This window comes from Pempheris klunzingeri, chromosome 6 (genome assembly GCF_042242105.1).
Source record: "Pempheris klunzingeri isolate RE-2024b chromosome 6, fPemKlu1.hap1, whole genome shotgun sequence".
NCBI lineage: Eukaryota > Metazoa > Chordata > Actinopteri > Acropomatiformes > Pempheridae > Pempheris > Pempheris klunzingeri.
This window is the reverse complement of record NC_092017.1, coordinates 15,593,031-15,616,565: the sequence shown is the minus strand read 5'-3', so window position 1 is coordinate 15,616,565 and position 23,535 is coordinate 15,593,031. Positions and strand designations below refer to the sequence as shown.

The window sequence follows — 23,535 nt, the reverse complement described above, 5'->3', positions numbered from 1 at the left end:
ACAAATTACCAAACATTAAGTTTCCAAAAGACCAAACATAGGAGGGCACCTATATGATGCTCATTATGATTATTGCAAACATTTTTGTGCTCTTACTAAGTAAAATCACATGGAACAGCCATATTATTTCAGTAGGTTAATTTCAGCTTGCATGCTGACCCTCCAAGAATTGTAGATGTAAATGATTATCATAAATCCTGCATGAAATGGAAGAATACAGTATGTTTGATACACAGAAGTCTAATGTAGTAACATTAACTTGTTAGTACATTCACAATGCACCATAGACAATATACTAAAGGATTTTTTTTCATTTTGTCTATTTAGTAACAATAGATACCGTTCAGTTTTATGATTTCAGTTCTGTTTTTATTACTATCATTACTGCTGTAATTCATAATAAACAGTGGGAAATATACTGTCCCGAGAAGTTAACATTTTTCATTGTTTCTTTTAAGATGCTTACAATGAAAAAAACTTTGGTCTGAAGTATGCCATTTGTTGAAGAATGATTATTGAGATAACACAAACAAACCAGCATCCTCATATTACTATTGGGAAAATACGAGATGTAACAATTATTTAAAATGTATTGGCTGTGAATGTCTGAATGAGCATCTCATCATCCATAGATAGTGTTTCGTAAGTCCCAGAGTTTGTCATTGGCACCATAGAGCGTCAGCTGGAGTCAACCAGCTGTCAGACATCCTCACGTTGTCTCTGTGAGGATTCCCATGTCTTCACTCGCTCTCTCGTGTTCCTACTCATTCATAAAGAAACCAGTATATTATGTATTGTACAATACACAGGATATGGGAATCGTCCATATCTTTAGGTTTTTGCTGTATTATCATATATTTCTCATAATGTCAGCGTACTGACTGTATGCATGTTGCATGAGAGATGAAAAAATTATGATTAAAAAATAACGCAATTTTCAGTTCATTCATTTAAGTTGAAGATTTGAACTTTTTTGCCTTTTAGGTTTACAGTAAAATGTAGTAAATTCACTGTTTTTCCTCCAAGGCTCCTTCTACTGAGGCTTGAATTGACAAATAAGATTTGTTTGTATAACTAGAGCTCCGCTCTGTCTAATCCGCATGTTTGTGTATGTGTGTGTGTTTGTGTCTGGTGTGTGTGTGGGTGTGTATGTGTGTATGGTTCTTACCTCGGGCCGCACTGACAGGGCCGTATTGAAGGCCTCCACAGCTTTGTTGAACTCTCCACTGAGGTTGAAGAGCACCCCGAGGCCCGTCTGTAAATCCGGGTCGATGCTGTCAGAGTTGTGCTGAACTGCTTCCAGGAAGAGCTCCCTGACCTCGGGTAGCAGGGAGCTGTGAACACACACACACACACACATAGCTAAAGATTAGTGTGACTTAAGGCTGCTGAGTGAGCGCTCTTAAGATCGCAGAGCTATGATTTTCACTGTACTGCATGTCAACTTTTACTCTTAGTGTGTAAGAAAACGAGAGAGAAGGAGATTTACATGAGAGATAAAGAGAGGGATGAAGAAAATAGGGAAAAAGTAGTCAGTAGTATTCAGTTTTGTTTTTGTTCATTGGCTCAGTTTATGTAAATCAAGCAAGTTCTCTGTGTTAGTATATGTCTTAACAACTAGTTAATGTAATGAATAACTAATGAAATATTGTATTATTTATTTTAACAGCTGTGCTGTTCACGGTCAGTGCTTAAAACCAGTAGGCCACAATGAATCTTTAAAGTCTTTTATCAGACCAAGTGGGGCTAGAACCACAACTAGAGAACCAATGCACGTAAGTGAAAAATTAAACAAATCACAACTAGACAGCTCCTTCTGCCTGGGTGGTAATTTGGTCGTTTAGCTTCAGGGTAAGGATAAGGATTGCCCTTTATGTTATGTCTCAGTTTCCACTAGACCAGTCACAACAAAGGGAGGGAGGATAAAGGAAAGTTGGAGGAAAGAGTAAAAAAAAGAGGGAGGGGGGACTGCAGTGAGGAGTGTAAAGGGAGAGGGATGGAGTAAGCAATAGAAATGAAAAGGATGATTTTGCATGGATTTGAGGGGAGACCACAGTAATTGGGACGTACCTGTATCTCCTCACATTGACTAGACGATTAATGATTTTTAGATAAAGAGCTGCTTTACCTTGGGAGCAGAATTAGACATTTTCAATCTGATTAACCCAACAACCTAATTTGTCTGGCTTAATATTACACACACGGTCTGCTTCCTACAGCAGTTTGAGTGGTTTGACAAGATGGATACACGTAGCTCTGTGTATGCCATCTCGCCAGTGAAATTAGGCTACACCAATACCAGCTGTGGTTGAGAGACAGAGTAATGGTAAGTTTAAGTAAAACAAATGAGAGTCTGAAATGGCTGGTAAAGATCTTGTATTTGAGTGTGAAACATGCAGCACATGATATATCTGTAATAATATACACTCCCCTCCAAAAGTATTGGAACAGTGAGGCCAGTTCCTTTATTTTTGCTGTAGACTGAAAACATTTGGGTTTGACATCAAAAGATGAATATGAGACAAGAGATCAACATTTCAGCTTTTATTTCCAGGTATTTACATCTGGATCTGATACACAACTTAGAAGATAACATTATTTGTAACGGAACACCAAATTTTTAGGCGAGCAAAAGTATTGGAACAGATAGACTTAAAATAGATTAACGTGAAAAGACTTTTCCAGGCTTTCACCGCAGCCTCTTTCAGTTGTGGTTTGTTTTGTGGGGTTTCTCCCTTCAGTCTGCTCTTTAGCAGGTAAAATGCATGCTCTATTGCACATATGTCAAACTCAAGGCACATACAATTATATACGGCCCGCGAGATAATTTCATGTGACTATTAAGAATGGCCCGTCGGTAAACAGCACTCCCACCTCTAATACTACAAATCCCACAATGCACTGAACAGCTGCCGCGCTAGTCAGGACCCATGCAGCAGCCCCATCTCCTGCAGATATAATGACACACCGATCAGCGGATCAGTGCATCGCTCAGCGCTGTTATGGCGACACTGAAACGGCGCGTTTCCACTAGTACCTACTCAGCTCTACTCGGCGTAGGTACGGAGAAGGTACTAGTGGAAACGCGCCATTAAGCTAGCCCCCCCCAAAATAAATGGCTAAACGAAAAGTGGACTTTGAAAACAGAGGTAAACCTGTGTGTCTTGTTTGTGGAGCTGATGTGGCTATAATTAAAGAATATAAATATAAGACGACACTATGAGACAAAACATCAGGATAGTACAAAAAAGAAAAAAATTATTTAAAATTCTATTTATTTTATTGAGGAAAAGTTGTTGAAGTTTGGCTGTTTAAATTCATATTCATATGTATATGTATGTGTATATATATATATATATATAGTAAAAGAGTCACTATTAGAGTCTTCACTAAATGTTGAGCCTGTTTGACCCGCGACTTAGACCTAGTGTTTTAAATTTTGGCCCTTTCTTTGATTGAGTTTGACACCCCTGCTCTACAGGGTTGAAGTCTGGAGATTGACTTGGCCAGTCTAAAACCTTCCACTTCTTGCCCCTGATGAACTCCTGTTGTTTTGGCAGTGTGTTTTGAATCATTATCTTGCTGCACCATGAAGGATCACCATCCCAATCAGTTTGGTTGCATCTTTCTTTAAATTGGCAGACAAAATGTTTCTGTAGAGTTCATTTTGCTGCTGCCATCATGTGTTACATCATCAATGAAGATGAATGAGCCCATCCCAGAAGAAGCCATGCAAGCCCAAGCCATGACATTACCTCCACTGTGTTTCACAGATGAGCTTGTATGTTTGGGATCATGAGCAGATCCTCTCTTTCTCCAAACTTTAGCCTTTCCATTACTTTGGTAAAGGTTCATCTTTGTCTCATCAGTCCATAAAACTTTGTCCCAGAATTTTTAGGCTTGTCTCTGGACTTTTTGGCAAATCCCAGCCTGGCCTTCCTATTCTTCTTGGTAATGAGTGGTTTGCATCTTCTGGTGTGGCCTCTGTTTTGTTTTGTTCATGAAGTCTTCTGCGAACAGTAGACTGTGACACCTTCTCTCCTGCTCTCTGGAGGTTGATGCTGATGTCAACAGTTGTTTTAGGATCTTTCTTTACAGCTCTCACAATGTTTCTGTTGTCAGCTGCTGCTGTTTTCCTTGGTCTACCCGTTTGACGTCTGTTACTTAGTACACCAGTGGTTTCTTTCTTCTCCAGGACATTCCAAATGGTTGTACTGGCTATGGCCAATGTTTGTGCAATGACTCTGATTGATTTTCCATCTTCTCTCAGCTTCACAATTGCTTGTTTTTCACCCACGGACAGCTCTCTGGTTTTCTTGTTGGTTACGCCTCTAACTATAAATGCAGTCTGCACAGGCAAAACCCAAATCTGAAACTGAACGTAGACATTCAGCGCTATTTATTGTTTGAATAATCAATGTAATAGGACACACCAGGGCAACAAAACACACCTGTCAGTCACATGTTCCAATACTTTTGCTCACATGAAAAATGGGTGGGTTCAAACAAAAGGTGCTAACTTCTAAGTTGTGTATCAGATCCAGATGTAAATACCTGGAAATAAAAGCTGAAATGTTGATCTCTTGTCTCATATTCATCTTTTGATGTCAAACCCAAATGTTTTCAGTCTACAGCAAAAATAAAGGAATTGGCCTCACTGTTCCAATACTTTTGGAGGGGAGTGTATGATAATATATCTCAGTTCCTCAATGAGATAAGGTTGAAATTACGTTGTGGCATGTTAATGTCAGCTTAACACTCCTACATGGGTCCTGGATCTTAATATTACTGCTACAGATTATAAGGGATGTAATGATATCAAAAACTCAAGGTATGGCAATCCCACAATAAAAAGTCTGCTATATTTATCACAATAAAAAAACAACTAAAAATACAACAGTGGCTCCTTGGCCACACTTCTGACTGCATAATTTAACTAAAAAATTAACATGATGTCAGTAATACTCATTGTAAGCATCCTCTGACCTGTTGATAATTCTTGAACTGCTGCAGACTCACTGAAATGCACACCGTCACAGTGTAGCAGAACTCCAGCACTTTGACCGCATGCTTAAATCTCTACAGCCGAGTATATGGTCAAATAGCAGTGATAAACACTCCTTTTGCATTAGTTGCTACTTTGGTACACTCTGAATCTGCAGTGAGGGGTTGCCTGAGAACTGAGGGGACGAAGATTTCTGGTCAGTTTTTTTCTCAAGCCACTTTTTAACACATTCAGGAGATGCTGTCGTAGTTTGAGGTGTTTTCACAGACATACAGGATTTCAGTTGAACAATGTCGGCATATAATTTGACACTACTCATAATAGACAGCAACTGCCGCACTGAAAAAACTTTCCTAATAAAAAATATATACATAAACCCTGTCACATGTTCGGTTCACAAGACCCAAAAATAGAGTTAAATGTTGCGTTCTTTGGCCTCATCAGGTCTAAAGTGTTGTTGAATGGTCATCTTATTCGGTGTAAATACTACACCTTTCGTGCCTGACTAAGTTGGGAGCATGAGACATCTTGCGTTGGGAGGTTGGGGATCCCATCAGGTGGGTCTTGCCCTTCAGCAGGTGCTTGTACTTTGGATTGTGTCGCAGCCAGCGGAGCAGGGCCTCGCAGGCGTCATTGCGCATACCAGTGTTGGTCAGGCTCACTGCCAGAGCCATGAGGGCTGGGAGGTTGTTTGGGTGGAGCTCCAAACACCTGGATGGAGACAGGACCCGGGCATGAGAGAGGAGAGACGGGGTAAGGTGTGCACTTCAAAGGGAAAAATAGATTTGACAGGCATTAATTGGGACAGGCCAAAGCAAGGGAACATCAGGCTGAGGCTAATGATTTCTGGGTCAGGATGGATGAGTTGCACTCATCTCACTCTGCTCCAGAGGCCCAGGTTTGCATGCTGCCCTCAGCACTAGGGTTACATGATTTGCATTAGGTTTGCATTTAGGAAAAAGAGCCCTTGGTGATTGTTCCAGAGCTAGATGATGGAAAGTGTGCTTGTACTGAGCGCTGAAGTTATATCATCGGTTATATCATTGGGACTCCTGCCACTAAGATCTACGCTGGCAGTTGTAATTGAAAAGGGGAGAAGAGCAGCACTGTGTTGGATAAACAACTTGGATTAGTTAAGAGGCTGGAGGAAAGGCCAAAACAAGATTTAGCTTTCATCAAGATAATTTTCAAGCCAGATTTGCCACAGTTGAGGTGCCAGCTTCCTTAAAACCCTTTTAATCTCAGTCAAACCAAATTATTTCAGTTCCATTGCAATGTGCTGTAGGTGTGTAAGATGTGTTCTCTGTACAAGATGTTTAGCTTCCCATGCATACAACAATCCATATTTTTCCAGAGAGTCCTAGTTTTTGCAGATATGTTTGCACACAGAATTGGCTGTCCATTAAATAAAAACATAAAATAACCATAAATCAGTTGCATTTTCAATGAGAACTTCAGAAGATGTTTTTCTCACATGTTGAGAGCATCTACAGTGACGCATAAGCAAAGCCTAACTAAGCCAAAGTTCTTTGCATAAAATAAAAAAATAGGTATTAAAAAGACATAGCCAAACAATGTTTATTTTGAATATTACAGTATGTTTTTGTCACAATCTGTGTGGCACTATTTGATGAAGTGGTAAAATCCAGAATAGAGTAGGATAACATGCTGAAGTCTTGCCATCATCAGGACTGATGCCAGGTAAACATCTAATCTCACTTCATACCCAAACACTCCCCTCACAGATGGAGCGATTACATAATAAACAAACTAAAACATAGACTATGTAAACTACCTGAGATCTGAACGATGGTTCAGAATATGCATGAGTCTATTGGATGAAGTGAGATTCTAGCAGGAGCTAAAAAAGTATCCACATTCTTTGTAATCCCATTTACGTAGAACAGCAGTGAAATTTCTTTCTTTCTTTGTTATTATTTTTGTCACAGAAATGACCACCTGCTCTATATAGCACTCATGAAGTATGCTTTTTTTCCCCCGAGTAGCTGTCTCTGGTGTTTTGAGTTGACTTGTCAGTGTTCACACTCCTGGATAGGTGCAATTTCTGGCTTCAGCGGTGTTATGAATTAAAGTGAGCCACCTCCCATTGTGGACTCTCTTCATACCCTGGCTCTGTGCAATCACCATCCATGTGGGGTGTCTCTATTTTAAGAATACAAATCGCTCAATGTTTCTGTCCAATCGCGGGCTGGTAAAGTAAAGCAGTAAAGTAAGAGGATGATGATGCCGTTCTTCTCTGGACTATAAATATAACAGATCTTTACATCAGACTTTTGAGTCGAATAGACTGCTGCCAGAAAAGTTCATTGAAACCTCTCAGGCAAATTTCATAAGCTGAGCTTCATCTTTTAACATGACATTTCCGCGGAGTCCCACTTGTGCAAACATATGGTGTCCCCGGGTATTAACAGCTGACAGCTCCGCCAAGTCTGAGAGCGGTTTTTGATTCTAAATGGAGATTTGATGTAGTTGTTTCTCCTTACCTCTGGAGGGAGACGATTGCAGCCTGCTCATTCTCGTTTTCAGCCTGGGTAGTCCCCAACACTTGCCAAGCCTGCAGGGACACAAAATAAAGGTAACAGTGAACAGCAGGGTGGAAACCTGGACTCCATAGCAGGTAATCTCTGGGGGCTGAAACACAGTTACAGTGGCTCAACATTGTCTGTCAGGCACAATGAGTGGGATCCAGCACAGAGTGAATGATGCCAGTGTTTCATCACCACAAAGGAGCTACAGTGCAGTTCGACATTCAGAGCTCCACAGAATTTAAAACCTTCATGAGGTCAAACAAGGGTGCTTGCAATTATGATTAAAAATTGGCAAAGCGTTGAGCTTGGAGGCTTGTCCGTAGATACTCTCAGATACTTAAATCATCCAAGCAGAAGAGAGCCATTTATTATTCAATGAAGCAATCAGAGGTGACTTGCTGACATACTGCTGTATCTCTTTAAAAAAGTAGTAATTTAGGTGAGACCTGCTCTTTTATTTAGAGCCTAAGGGTTAGTTGAATAGTTGACCAGGGAATTAATCAGGGACTGAGTTTTTGATTATATGAATGTATTGGTTGAGTCATCTTTACACTGAAAATACTTTTCAACAACACGTTTGAAGACATCACTTTGGCTATGGGAAATTGTGACAGCCATTTTTCACAATGTTTGTCAGATTAATTGATGAAAATAATCATTAGTTGCAGTCCTACATTTATTGGAGCAATCAAGTGCACCAGATAATGAATACTGGAGCTGCAACAAACAATTACTTTCATTATCTATAATGTTCTCAGTTAACTTGATTTGTTGTCTTGTCTATGAAATGTCCTGCTTTAGATTTTTAGTTTTGTCCTAAGACTCATGCAAAACCCCAAAGTATTCAATTTACAATGAGAGAAGCAGCTAATCTTCACACTGTATCAACAAAACGTTTGGTATTTTTGTACAAAACATGCCTCAAATGATCATCAAAATAGTTTTCATTCCCTTTTTGCCCATTGACTAATAGATTAATCGATTTAATGTGAGTTGTTGTAGAGGTTTCATTCAGTAAACCTCGAATGTGACTGTGAGGGAGGCACTGTGGGGGATCTTTGTGCCAGTGTTGGTCCTCAGCAGGGAGACGTGAATAGAAAGTACCCTTGATCAGCACAAGAGGGCAGACAATGATATAACTAACCTCAAATCCAAAATGTGAGATTATGAGATTACTCTACTGTATTTTGTGTCTGTGAGGGCACCCTTAATAACCTGTTCTAAAGCTAATCTCTGTAGATGCTTTTTTGTTCCACTCTTTGAAATGAGGGTCGAAATTATTTCTGAATGATTCAGAGGTCTTCACAGTGGGGCAATAAGCCACTAAGCGCCCTAGGAGGAATTTCGGAATCGTATTAGTTCCATACACCGCGGGATAATCCTCTCCTCGGAATAACTGGCACATTTCTGTATATTCCAGAGGATTCTCAAAGTACTTTGTATGAAGGCTTTGCTCTTTCAGCCTGTAAAGAGGTCACTTCTTTTGAAATGGGGAGGATACAAAAAAGGAGGAAAAACCTGCCGAATGAGCTATTATTCAGCTCACTGGGCAAATGGAAATTCTCAGCAAGAGCATGAACAAGTTGAGTATTTTTGCTACAGTAAACAAGTCCCTAAGCATGGGGAAAAAAATCCCTTGCCCTCTACAGGCAATCAACATCCAGCCTGTGGGTGCTGCCTACTAAATCTGCTTCACACAGCCTGTGGTCAGTCAGGCATTCTTCCTCCGCAGCTTCTCTCAACACGAGGTGGACTTATTGGGGATGGATTTAGCGTTAAATTTGTGCTGAATTGCAGCTGCTTCAGTGGGGTTGACCGGTGCAGGTCTGCAGTTTTATTGGCCATCTGTGCCGTAAATGTGCCTCCGTCCCATCACACATCTCCTCATACTTCATACATCCCCAGTCGTCAATAGAAATGTCCCCACGGTTAACCTGCCCGGTTAAGTAAAGACAGAATACAATGTTTGTGTAACGTGTGTGTGCATGCGTGGACGAAATGAATTCACCTCAGAATCATGAGGGTCCTGCAAGACAGCTGCTTCCAGCAAAAGCACAGCGTTTGGCAAGTCTCCCTCTCGAGACTTCTTTAGTCCCTCTTCAAACGCGTTAGGCAAGTCTTTATATGGATTATCTGTGTGGAAGTAGTAACCCTGTCAGCGAGAAAGAAAGACACACACACAGACAGACAGACAGACAGACAGACACACACGCACACACACAGAAAATAGGGACAGTGGCAATGTCAGTTTCTGTTCTCCATATTCAAATACAAACCAGGGCAACTGTCCTGTGAAGTTGTATATTTAAGCAAAGCTCCAGCAGCAGGAATTGATCTTTTCTGCTTCACATCAAAACTGGGCTGAGCTCCCCAGAGTGTGTTCTCTTTAAATGTTAAACTTTGCATTTTCAAACAGTGATTACCCTGGTGTGTTGTTGACTGCCTCTGAGTGCGATGACTTTGAAACAGCTTTTTCCTTAAGAACTAGCTCTGCACTGGGATCAATCAGGAAGCCCACAGGTCTGCTCTCGTATGATTTCCTTACATAAGAAGGCCAGCTGATGAGTAAAGTATACTGCTGAGATACACACTCTGAGACCCACAAACATTCCTTATATGGCAATACTACACACACAGGACAGAGCACAGTCTATATTAAATCTTACTCCAAAATGTCCTATATCTATTAATCTGGGCGAAAATAGTGCTGAACATAAATCTGATCAAAAAGATTACACATACCAAAAGATTTAAATTCCCTAGTAAACTGTAAAAAAAAAACACTGTACAAGTCAGATCTTTATATTTTAGGCTCTGAACACGCTGATATCGAGCACTCGTGAGAGCCAGAAAGCTCTCCACAGCGGCTTCTGTTTGCAGCTTGTATTTTGCTCTTGGGTTTCAAATCTTGACTTCCTGTGAATAATGATGTGTCTATAACACGGGGTTTAGAGGAATAGTTTGACATTCTGGGAAAATTTGCATTCGATTTTTTATTAGTTTTTTTGGCAAGTTCAGCTTGGAAATTATTAGCGTAGCTCAGCATACAGACTGGAACCAAGAGGCTAGCAATCTCAGCTAGCTTTCTCTATGGTCAAAACCACCTACAGGCACCACTAAAGCACATTTATGACACAATATTACATTTGTTTAATCCACACACATATGGAAATGTTCAACACGAAAGGTTGTGGAGTCTCCACTGGTTCCACTCACAGTGACAAGAGGACTTCAGTAACTTGTCTTTAGATATCTGATTGTGTACGGATTAAACAAGATATGACTCATTAATTTGTCCGCTTTAGAGATGGTGGTTGGCACTTATTTGAAACTTAGACATAATTAAGCTAAATCTTTCCCCCCTTCTTCCAGTCATTTTGTCCCCTGGCTCAAGCTTTGTGACTAATTTATACATGAATAATGAATAATTCTACTTGAGTCAGGTGTTTTTTTTTGTTTTTTTTTAAACTAAAATCTTGAAGTCAAACATATACGTGATTAACTTATACATCACCTTTTTTCAAATTTAAACTGATTTGACAGTGTAACTCTAGACATGCATGCCTTGTTTAGTCAACAGAGGCTGTCAGTACTGTAAATCATTACAGTGTCATCAAGACAAATATGTGCACATTCTGATTTTAACATTTTAATGATCTTGACCTTCTCGTGTGGAGAGACACTGGAGGGAATCTGCGCCTGCTCGTTTTCTGTCAGCCAGTTCCGCCGAGCGAGCTCTTCCCACTCTGCCTGCATCTTATCCCAGAACTCTGTATCTGACTGCAGACGCCACAGAGAGAGAGGAAGGGAGATGGATAGATGAGGGAGGGGAAGAAGGAGGGGAGGGAGAGAGGAGGGAATGAGTGATTAGTGCAGGGCAGAACAGTAGCTCTTGTAATTTCCCATCATGCTACCTTTGGAAATGTCACGTCCATCCAGCTCGCTGGCTGTAACGCATGGACGCCACACCTCTGATGACTCACTGCATTTGCAAGTCAAGGCAGACTTTAAAGGAACTGTCCGCACTTAAAGTGCAAACAAAACAAAAAGGTGGCCCCACCATGAAAAATCAATACACAAGACAAGATTAGAACCTACTTCCATTTTGAAGATGATTGTCAGGCTTTTTAAAATGGAAATTAACAGTTATTAAAACTAAAGTATGTTTTCTGATATGGTTACAGACGATTTTACATCAGTAGTGCTTCTAAGAACAGCTTGAAACCAGGTTTGTATTTTCATATATGGGCACTTAAGAAATGCACAAAATGCTAAAAAGAATTTGCATTTATGTGACCAAAAAATGTCAGATTGGGGCTTTAATGCCTTTATTAGCTTGAGATTTGAACTTTTGTTGTTGTTGGCATTTCGACTAACTGATCAATCCTCAAAGGTTATCATGGACGAATAAATCAGTTACATATGCTAGTCCACCTCCTGGAATAGCTTTTCATTTTCAGTCCAACAGAAAAGCCTGAAGTGAACCTATTAGACACAAGCTTGTATTAGTTATATTTTCAATTTCTTCCAACATCCAGGATGGTTCGAATATATCTTACCTGCACCTGCAATGTACAAATATAATAACATTATCTTATTACAATGGGATGAAACAGCATCCTTCCAAAGAATTACAAATATCTTACATTAACCAGTTACACTTGTAAAAAAAAAAAAAGAAAAAAAAAGCACAGTTTCTGCATTAAACGCCTGCCAGAAATTGTTGTGCACTTCAGCAATCAACAGTGCTGACATCTCCAAAGCCTCCGCTGTGCAACTAACCGCTACAATCACAGTAATGTTGTTTGGCTCAATTCATAACGTAAGAACATTGAAGAAATCGCTCATTTGTACTTGCCTCAAACCCAGCATTTGATTAGATTTAAATGAGGGCTGTGCCTGTCATTTGTTCAACTAATCAGGTTAGCTAGATTGGAAAACGTTTGGAAAAGCTGCAGTCAAAAGACAAGATGGAGTAAAGAGCAGCTTGAGGAAATATAATCATGAGTCAGGAATAGCAGTTTAATTGTTTAGTGTGGTGGCACACTGTCGTTTAAAAGCTTTAAGCTTTTCATGGTAAAACATGAACTGAAAGTTATTTTTAGGGTTGGACTCAAATATTCAATGAATTAGATATTTCTTTGTTGGGTAGATATTTGGTCTTAAATTTTAGAATTTGAATATTTGCTTTTTATTGTTTTTTTTTCACTAAAAGTAGGCTGTCGATTAAGCCAAACTGCAAAATACGTTTTGTCTGCCCATTCTTGTATTGCACTATATTTACTTTTTTATTGCACTGTTAAAATGTGGAAATATATACCATCTCTGACAGCAGTGAACGTCAGCCTAACTTACTGTTACTTAATTAAGTTCAATTAACTTCTCCCTCAAGCCAAATTAATAAATCGGTTTTCATCTTGGTATAGTGTCAATAGAAATACCCATGTGGCATATTGGAAAATAAATATGAATATGAATTTCTGTTTGTCTATTTAGACATAACTCCCTTTTGGTTTGTTTCCAGGCAGATTAACCATGTTCATGCTGGTTAATAAACACAGATCTGCCTCCAAAACTAAGTCTGCTGATCTGTAGTTTTGACAGAGATGCTAAAAACCTGGTCAGCCATCTCAGGAGCACTTCTAAAATTAGAATCATCCTGAATTTTAGTGATACAGAGAGGATTATACATGCCTTTATCTCTTCTCACTTTGACTGGTGCAACACCGTTTATCTGCTGTAGCCAAGAGGAGTTGAAACGGTTTCAGTGTGTTCAAAAGGCTGCATCAAGGGATTTAACTAAAACTACTAAACAGCAGCACACAGTATCTCTCCTGTTTCACCATCTTCTCATTGCATACCTGTTTATTTTACAGCTGATTTAAAGGTCCATGTGGAGACTTTTTCACTGTTTTTCTACAAACATATGTATTTCTAACTTTCAGGTGCAGACATTCGTCCTTATTAGATGAAGAATCCTACTGACTTTGGTGAATCCTTGTCTTTTCCTCTACCATTTTTTCCTCTACCACTGTTTCATCTACTGCCACCATTAGGTCTAAATTTAAGTGTTTCTTAATATTTTGGTTAATAACTATAAAACTATTGACCACAGGATCTTCATAGTGTCACAATAAGAAGCTACCCCTGAGGAAAATTCTTCACAGGATTCACAAACTCTGTGTGTCACGACGGGGAGAGCCATGTTTTTACGGAGGATGAAAGTATTGAATGGCATCGACTGTCACAGCCTTTAACAGGCGTTTTTTTAATGTTTAAAATGAGCTAAAACTATAAAATGTTAAATTTTTCAACACCAGACATCAGATGACTGTTTATAATCTGATATTGTCATGAAAATGACAATCAAACAGCCTGCAGTCGCAAATTCCGACCTTGAGGGTGTAACAACTGTACCAAGGTATCACATGAGTCTTTACTGATTATTTATAGCCCCGAAAAAATGCTAGAAGTCAAGAGCATTATTATTGTTGTTGTCATACTGACTTGCACACATACTGCAGTACATTTCTGTAATAACAGGAATATTTGCCGAGTTATCTTGGGATGGAGGTTGAAGTATTGGATACACAGCTACATGACTTTCTGAGAGATACCGCGTCTTTTTCTGTCCGTTATATTTCTACCTATTGTGTTAAAAATGCTATGCTCGCTATGCTTCTCGCGTACAGTGTTGTCACTGCAGATGTAGTTAACATCACGTCTGTTTTTCATGTTAAAAACTCACAGTAGAATTTTTTTTTTTTTTTCTTCCAGCTGGCTGAGTCCATGATTCTTGGCTGTCTTCCTGTCAGAGGGAGAGCAAACCATGAAGAATAATGCCAAACAGAGCAGAACAGCCTCATGTGAGTTATTGAGTCCTCTATGACCAGACATAGTACATGACAGCAAGTGTGTACAGTAAGTGTGTGTGTGTGTGTAGTGACAGTGTAGAGGGGAGTAGGGTCAGAAACATCTACTGTATGTGTGTGTGTGTCAAAGGCCTTCTCATCTCATCAAGAGGCCTGTGATTGACATGGAGGCCATAGTGGGGCCTCTGATGGTGAGAGATGGCGGGTAATTGCAGGCTGCTGACTCTCGGACAAATTGCCACAAGGTGAGTCTCCACTGTTGGCTCTGTCAGGAAGCGCAGGAAGTGCACTGTTAGTTCCCGAGGTGGAGGAAATACATGGAGGGAGGCAGTCGCAGGGATATTGTAAGAGCGTGTAGCAGGCACATGTTTACATGAAAAGACAGTGCTGATTTTCAAATTAAGCCTCATAAGAGGTTCATACTGCACTTAATTATATCTACAGTATATGTTGTATGTGATCAAAACTGATTTGGTTTTGATGGTAAAGTTTCAGTTATGTTTCATTATTTACATGCAGGCAATATGACATTAACATTATGCCATGATAATACTCTGGATGGCTTTTGAATATGCATATGATCTTACAGTTTAAATTGCAATAATTCAAATTTTGCAACATATGCATATGTGATAAATATGTGATAAATCTAAAAACAAAGTTGAATTTGCTCCCCTGTGTGATCGGGGAGAAATAGAGAAATTGTATACTTTTTTTTGTTTTTTTATTGTCCTCTACTAATTGTGTAATCTTTTGTTTAATAAGAAGTGAGTTGCTGGATATGGATGACTCACTGAAAATTTATTTTTTAAATCTTCTCATTGACGGCTTATTGAGTAAATGCATGGGATTTCTGGGACGGGCAGAAAACTACATAGAAAACTTTATATCAGTAAGGTGTAGATAATGCTTTTTTAAAAGAAGTGGACATAGCTTCTGGGTCTGAAAAGTGAGGCAATGCGAAAGTGCTCTAAACATGCATCCTTTCCAATGTCCAGCAGAGGGCGACTCAGCTGGTTGCAAAAAGAAGTCAGAATAAGTGAAAGTCTATGAGAAAATGACCCTACTTCTCAGTAGATTTATTATCTCAGTAAACAAAAATACTAATGAGTTGGTCTCAGTCGCTAGTTTCAAGTCTTCAACACAGCATGATGTTCATTTAGTAAATTATGGTTCCATTTAGAGGAAAATTAGACGATAAAGCAGGATATGCTTTAGGGCGAGACTACGTTGTGACTAACCAATCAGAGGAGGTCTTCTTGGAACTAGCGTCAGTTCTTGATCCATAAAACAAGATGGCGACGGCCATGAACCCAAGATGGTGATGCCCGTAAAGTGAAACTCAAGGCCTCAAAACGTCGGCGCACAAACCAATGGGTGACATCACGGTGGCTACGTCCACTTCTTACATACAGTCTGTGGTTGATTTGTGACCAGTACAGGTATTTTTAACATTGATTCATTGCAAAGGTTGTGTTGTAATCCTATGTGGGATGCACCATGAGATACAGGACCCTTAAGTTCATTTATTCATTCATTCATTCATTTCTGTGCAAGCAGCATTTTTATAATGCAGGCCGTTAAGGTTGATCTATAAATTACTTTATAAACTGTTAATCACATTACATGATAATTTACAACCAAATTGTATTTACTATAATAAGGTACTTATGTAAATGTACATAGTTAATTTCCACCACTGTTCCTTTGTAATGGATATGTGTTGCAAAAACATCATAAAAAGGGGAATTGCACGACCAAGAGCTCCAACTGTTACCCCTGCAGAAAAATTGCTGCCCATCTCAGTGCTGCTCCTGGTCTCTTCAGCTTTATGCTCATGTGAATGGTTCTCATGCAACAGCCATTATGTTCATTTACATTATATAGGCTACTTTTTTTTTTTTCTCATCGTGTTGTGGGTCTATTTGTGCTCCATGACCTCGTCCATCACCTCGTTATTTGCATTTCATAGACAGTCAATGGTATTTCGCACTGTGAAATCCCATCTGGTGTGTTACATGTCCGCCCTCTAATTGCACCACTGGTAACAACAAATTACTCGCAGAACTGAAATGGAATAAAGATACGGACGTGTTTTTAATTTACGAGAAATTTAGTCATATTTCTCTGTAACGCTGTGAAGGACGTTTTTCACACTGACATTGGCAGTTTAATTATGTGGAACAAGGCAAAGATACGGCAAGGTAATTTATATCCTGTGTATGAGTGGAGCGAATCCATAGCAGTGACTCTAATTTCAGCAGCTCTGTTGAAGTGTTACGTGAAATGGATTCAGTCCAGAGTGCTTCCTGCTTCCTGCAACCAAATATGTCACCACTGTTTGGAAATGAACTGGATGTTGGAGGTTTGTTGGAAATTCATTTGTTACTTCATGAATACATTATTGGCAACATATATAATCATGTGAACGCCCACTGAGGTTTCACATAATCTCTGCTGTTGCTGTCACCTTTGTCTAGAAAAGGTATATTTACATTTTCCCTCTAGAATCCAATTAGCGCTTCTTAGTCAGCTTGACTGAGGTAATGTATACAGTGAAAGTAAATGTACACTGCCAGGAAGGTAATTTATACAACTTATTCATGTTCAGTCAGCAAGAAAAGAGAAACTGATGCTGTTAGAAAAGAGTGGTGCAAAACAAAACAGACTTTATTTCATAAAGAATAGTAAAGTGTACCCTGACTGGGAAAACTGGACTGTTAAAAACAACACTGCTATATATTTTGCGCTATGGATAGACATATTAATAAAGAATTATCATAATCAACACTCATCTAAAGCAACATATTCAGTTGTTTATGAAGCAAACAACACTCAATTGTCAACATCAATATTAATCCTGTTTTTTCTTGCAAATACAGATCATCTGTGGACCATTCTGCACATGAATAAAAGTATAAAGGGAAATGTAGGCCTATAGGCTTTGAAGCTTTTGGCAACCATCAAACATGCTATTTCAGGCAAGTAAAGTGACTAATTTTTCATGATCTGCTTATTCAGTATTTGCACTGCTGAAATGAACATTGTTCAGCAGCTCCCTTTTGTTGAATTGGTAAATTGCGAGGGATTTTTTTAATTTCGATTAATTTGTTGTTTTAGCAAGATTTAAAATTCCTGGACTGACTGGTTTGCTTCCAGAATTAGATACTGTAGTATATAAAAATATTTCATACTTCTCAAGTGGTACCCTTACCAGTTTACATCAGTTTGAATTGTGTTAACTTGGAACTCAACCTATGGAGGAAACCAAGCACACGAATAGGGCTTACTTATCCACTTTGCCCAGGGGGCTTATATTACAAAAAGCCTCATTATTTACCAGTGACACGGGGAAAAAAATCATCTCCAGAGCTGGGCTGGCTTGGCCTTTAATGTTAATGAGCCACCCACTGCTCTGCTGCACAGGCCAAGTCCTTGGTCAGCGAGACAAAAATAGGAAGCTAGAGTCCCGATAATGTCATTCAGAGAAGAATAAAATACATTTCAGTGGACAAAGTGCTACAAATGCATTTTGGCAGACAATGCGATTACCCACTATATGTGTGTCTGTGATAACAACACACAGAGCTACTGTGGCCAGAACCATTACGGCTGGTAACCACAAAAATTGTTATCAGCAATGAATTTATGACATATGAATAGTTCTCTGATGCGAGTTCTTGCTTGGTAATTGTGTTAATTTTGTGGTAATTTAGACGAACAATGTAGAAAAAGCATGAAAAGCTTCTACCATAATGTTGTGGTGGTGGCCACTGTGTTTCACTTTTACTTTTTAATGAGGAACTGCCAAAATACACAGAGAGGACCCAACTGAGCTCTACTCACCTCTCTTTTGCCTCCTTTTCACTTCTCTGATTGATCAGGGGAAATCCCTGCACTCAGGTGGTAAATGGGTTACCATAATTACCAAATCATGTGGATAAATATACACAGTGGGGTCCAAAACTCTTAGACCAGACTGAAAATCTCTAATATTTTCATGTAAAACTGGAGGGTTTGAGGATTCAGAAACATTTAAAAACACAAGATACTATGACATGAAATGAATAAGGAATATTTAAGATTCTGTACTTTTTCTAGCTGTCAAATTCAAGCAAATTTATGGCATCGACCTACTTAAGCCCGACTTTGGTTTGACTCAACGACAAGACGTACTCTACAAGTTTGAGCTAAACAGCTGACGTCAACAAAGTACGGTGCCCTCTTGATATTTGGGCAGATAAGGACCTCCTTCAGGACCTTCTGTCCTCATGTGGCTTTTAGTGATGCATTTTGTCTTTTTCTTTGTGAAAAGAAATTGAAACAACGGGAAATTGCAGTTAACTAGTTAACTGTTAAAGTTAACTAAGAGCAAATTAAATATGGGTTTGAAAACACCCACATTTCTCCTTTTCAGGCAGACTTCACCAGAGTACAAATGGCAGCTTTTTCACCAGCCTAAACAATGCAACTCTCACCAATGATGAAGTTGAATTTAAATTTACACTTGCAGGGTTTTTGATAGATGCCTTGTACACCCATTGTTATGTTGGAAACTTTGCAGCTCCACTGGACAAGTTTTTGAGTTTAGTTGTCTGCTTGAGGTCACACTAATGGAAGTTGCTGAGGGAGGAGAAAGAATTACTCAATTACTTTCCCTCTCTACATTTTCCCAGCAGGTTTTTGGATTAAAACCACTGACCTTTTGATCACAAGCCTGCATCTCTAACTTTTGGGCAACTGCACTTTTGTCTCTCACTAAACCAAAACTGCCTCGGACCAATATTCTGCAGGATAAAAATGAGCCCGTCCTGCTGCTGTTTTAATCAAACAATAGGCCACATAGTAACCTTCACCTCGTCTTTATCACCACTGAGGGAGTGCTTTCTCATGCCCGACCACCAAAACACTCTTCCCTTAAGTCCCAGTTTACCCTGCAGCTGTTCCAGTGGTTTTCTGTTTAATGAAAGTGTTACATTGTCATCACCTCAGAGTAGTTGATGGTATCCTCATGTGACATGGACAGTCACTTACCTACTCAAGAAATATCTCTTTGTCAGTCTCTTTGTAGAAGAATTGAAAACTGAGTACCATCTTTTGGCCGACTGCCATTCTATTCCCCCTTTTTAAAAATTTTAATGTGTGAAGGAATAAAACCTACAGTTTTACATCAGTGCCAGCCTTGTAAAACAGATTATATTTGGGAGCCCAATTCCTTGTCTACTCCCTCTGTTGGTCCTAATTTTCTAACATTTGGCTGCTTCGTCTAATTGAATGAATTGGCAGAAAGGCAGTGTTCTGATTTAATGTTCTCACTGCCATCTGAACCGTATCTACCTCCATGTCTCTATAAGTATGAAAGTACATGCATATGCACAGCTGCTTAAATAGAAATTATCTGATTGTGGGCTTTGACATTGGCAGCCGAAGCCAAAATGGCTGACCGCTTGCATCAGAGCCCCTCTAGAGTGGAGGCCAGCACTCAGACTGCTCGATCGAAGCTGCAAGATACTGTTACCAATCGATGCTCCATGCTCAGACGCTTGTCCAGGAGCATCTCTGAATCTCATCACTTACCTGCCCTCCAGCTGACACATGTACTCAAAATGTGCAGTTATTTGGGAGGTTGCAGCTCACGGCTTATACAAGCTGTGACATCATTGCTAACTTTGGGAAGGGATCCCCAAGCGAGCGGTCCACTCCTCTGCAGCTGCTCCTCTCACTTTCTCAACGTCTCCCTGTCCCTGCTCTATTATTTATTGACCATTACACATAGCTCAGTGTGCAACAGTCTATTCTAGCCCTCAGTAAAGCTGAAGTAATTCAACACTGCAGGGTTCACCCCCATTTTCTGGGAATGGAGATGTCCATCGAGTGGGTAACTACAAAACCCAAACTTTCCTGGTTATCTAAACTTCTGTACAGTACAGAAACTCTGCTTTTTTAGTAGCTGCTGTTATACCAATGTGATGCAACCTTTCTAAAATATCTTCAGTTGTAAGAAAAACTTACAAAAGTTTGCAAACCTATTGCAAAATTGGGAAATTCTAATTTCAGCCATGCCATGTTATCAGTGGATCAAATAATAACTTAATATACAATGGCACTGAAGAAGAAACGGTGATGAAAGGGTTTTGAGCCTCAAACAAAAGCTTGTTCTTTCTCAGAGAGGTAGGAACTTTTCAAGTAATTTTCCATGTTGTCATCATGGCAAACTCTATCACATCTCTGATAGCACGAGAACGTCAGGCATACTTCACAACTCAACACATGTACTGTGTCAATACACAGTCCTATGAAGAATTAAGACCTATCTAATTACTGTAACTTCGCCATCGCCTGTGCTATCTGATATGTCTGGCTATAAAATGACTGACCTATTTACCTTCCTATTGTGAGGCAGCTGAGAGTGTGTGAATATTTTTCTGGGTCAAATGCCCCACAAACTTGAGTCTTTGAATTCAGCATGGACCATTTAACTGTCCACTAGCACCACAGGGGCAAATACATTGCAGAAAGCACAGTAGCGATCATTTGACAAAAGGATAAAAGGGCTGAAGGAGTTCAATGGAAATGGGCTCCACAGGCCTTCAGGTAGATATATTCATATTGCTGGAACAATTATAAGTCTACATGGGCAGTGATATTGGAAACGTGTTATTGAAAAAAGTTTTCTTGGCTAGAAGTTCTTGGCAGAGTTTTCACTTTATAATAGCTCTTTATTTAAACATTTCTACAAGCACTCATGGGATCCTTCCCTTTTTCATAAAGTTGGGGACAAATGGCAGGGTTGTTGTTTTTTAAGTGAAGAAAAGACACTCTTTACAACATAATGATTATTATTTTATATCATCGTAAAAATGAATAATTCTGAAAGATATGTTATATCACCAGTTTAATGTAAATGTATTTATTTTATCTGTCCTTGGCGATCGAAGGTCTGTGTAGCCCCACACTGACAGACAGTCCTAGATGCTTGTCACTGAAGAGATTAGCTGTCTCCTTCTCTTTATTGGTAGGGGGGACATTAACTGGATGTACATTTGCCAGACCAACCAGTAGGTCCTTATTCTTGAAGCTTTTTCCATTGTTAAACTAAAACAAACCCCTCAGATGAAGCATAAATATCAACTTTGTATGGCTCAGCGAAGTGAATCTTTCTGTGTGACCAGAATGGGCTCCTCGCTGCCCCTCATGGCTGATGAGGAACATATCTCAGCAACTGTGCTTGTAGTGGGTGTTTTTATGTCCAACCCTGTCTACAGGGGGCAGTAATGAATGTATTTCAGCTTGGCACACCAGAAAGAAGGGAAGAAGAGTACACTCAAGCCAGATAAAGGTAATAAAAGTGTTTTCAGACACCATGTTCTGATTTTAGAAGAGAAATGGTTTCATAGAATGGTCTGTTAGAGCTTTTTTTAAGGTGTGTTTAACTTAAAGAGCATTGCTAAGGTATTTTTAACCATTAACCCTTCCTGATACTTTAAAAACACCCAAACAGAACAAAGCTGACAAGGACAGTGCACTGAGGAGACAAAGTTTTGTTGTTTAATATTTGCAAACCAACTTGGTCTCTCTTGCTAGGTCTTATTAAAAGTCAGTGGTGGAGATGGCTCCCAGTTGACAGATGACAGATGTGAGGTGTAGCAGCACTCTGCTTACCTCAACAGCAGCCTTGGCTCGTTCAAACTCCTCCTCCAGGGACTGATGTCTGGACAGGAGGGCGCTGCCCCACCGCTGCTCCTTGCTTAGGCGAGCCTGTCACACACACACACACACACACACACAGTTCCTAATTTATACATATATGCACAAACAAAATCCATTAAGCATACACGCACTCACATACACCCACTCACTTTCACACAACACATCACAAACACACGCACACATATCCACATAGCACACCAGATCACACACACAGTCAGCCAGAGGGAGAGACAGGCAGGGAGAGTGTGCAGGGTCAGCCGTCTCTGCTTTCTCAGGGACGAGTAAATATCCCTGCCTCGACAAAGCCTCTGACATGCTTAGGAAGGCCAGCAGAATCACAACTGTCAGCATCTCACCCCACCCCTCATCTGAATGCTACAGTACTCATCCAGCCTCTCTCAATTTCACTCCCCACCTCTCTTTCCCGTGCACCTGCACATGCAACCTCACGCTCTGAAATATGCCAATAGCCTCTCCGTTACAAGCTTGCATATAGAGCCGTGCCCTGGTGTGGAAATGAAAATCGAACAATTACACGCATGTGGTTTTACTTTGTGAGAGTGCAGTGTAGTTCACATGATTCCACATTACACCTACACATTTAACTGTGAGGGGTAAATGATTTTGAGATACCCTTTCATGCTCAGATACAATATTGCAGTAGATTTACTGAAAATAGCAATGACTGGATGTATCCCAGGGCTACCAAATCCATTACAGAGACCAATGAATGTGTGTTTTCCCCCTGAAAGGGCTGCTTGGCAGTCAGGCCAGCCTGTACTGTACCTGTAACAATTCCCATCTCTACAGACTGCCATTATGCAAGATTAATTGAAGTTACTTAATCTCAGTATTAATGGGCTCAGAAGAAATAGTCTCATCCATTTCTTGTACATAACCAGGTTTGTGTGCTTAAAGGAAATGTTACCATATTTTAAATGATCTGTGCTGTGTTGCAGTATGCCAAAGTAGGGTCATTAAAGGAAAAATCCACCCAAAAACACTGTAACACACAATCTACAAAACAGGTGTTGACCATTTTTTGCTTTTTGTATTTCATTTCCATTTGAAGTCTGGCAAGATTTGGCATTCTGACAAGAGATTTCCAATCCAGCTCTGGTTTGATACCAGTCAGGCTCAGGTGCCAGACTTAAATAAAGGAAGAAAGTCTATGTAGAAGAGGCAATGACACTTCTTTGTCTGCCAACACATGGCTCAATAGGCCAGAGTGATGTTGCTTTGAACATCGGTTAATAATTTGTGGTCACACTCTACGTACATATGTCCACCTTTAATTTACAGCACCAAGTCCTCATCTGTTCTTTTGGTTATGAGGAATGGCATCATGGGAAATGGAGGAGGCAGTCTGAGAGAAGGTGACTGTGTTAAAAAAGTGACC

At 39.8% G+C, this 23,535-nt stretch overlaps 1 protein-coding gene across 1 annotated transcript in view; it reads right to left on the bottom strand.

The window, feature by feature from the left end:
- The window catches only part of pex5la (peroxisomal biogenesis factor 5-like a), a 57,495-nt gene that overhangs the window by 4,323 nt on the left and 29,637 nt on the right, over window positions 1-23,535 (bottom strand). The window contains exons 8-13 of the mRNA XM_070832199.1: window positions 22,089-22,184; window positions 11,218-11,334; window positions 9,563-9,706; window positions 7,510-7,580; window positions 5,498-5,716; window positions 1,169-1,334 (exon numbers count right to left, since the gene is read on the bottom strand). Of these exons, the coding sequence (XP_070688300.1) occupies window positions 1,169-1,334; window positions 5,498-5,716; window positions 7,510-7,580; window positions 9,563-9,706; window positions 11,218-11,334; window positions 22,089-22,184 (813 nt within the window). The remainder of the gene's footprint in view (window positions 1-1,168; window positions 1,335-5,497; window positions 5,717-7,509; window positions 7,581-9,562; window positions 9,707-11,217; window positions 11,335-22,088; window positions 22,185-23,535) is intronic.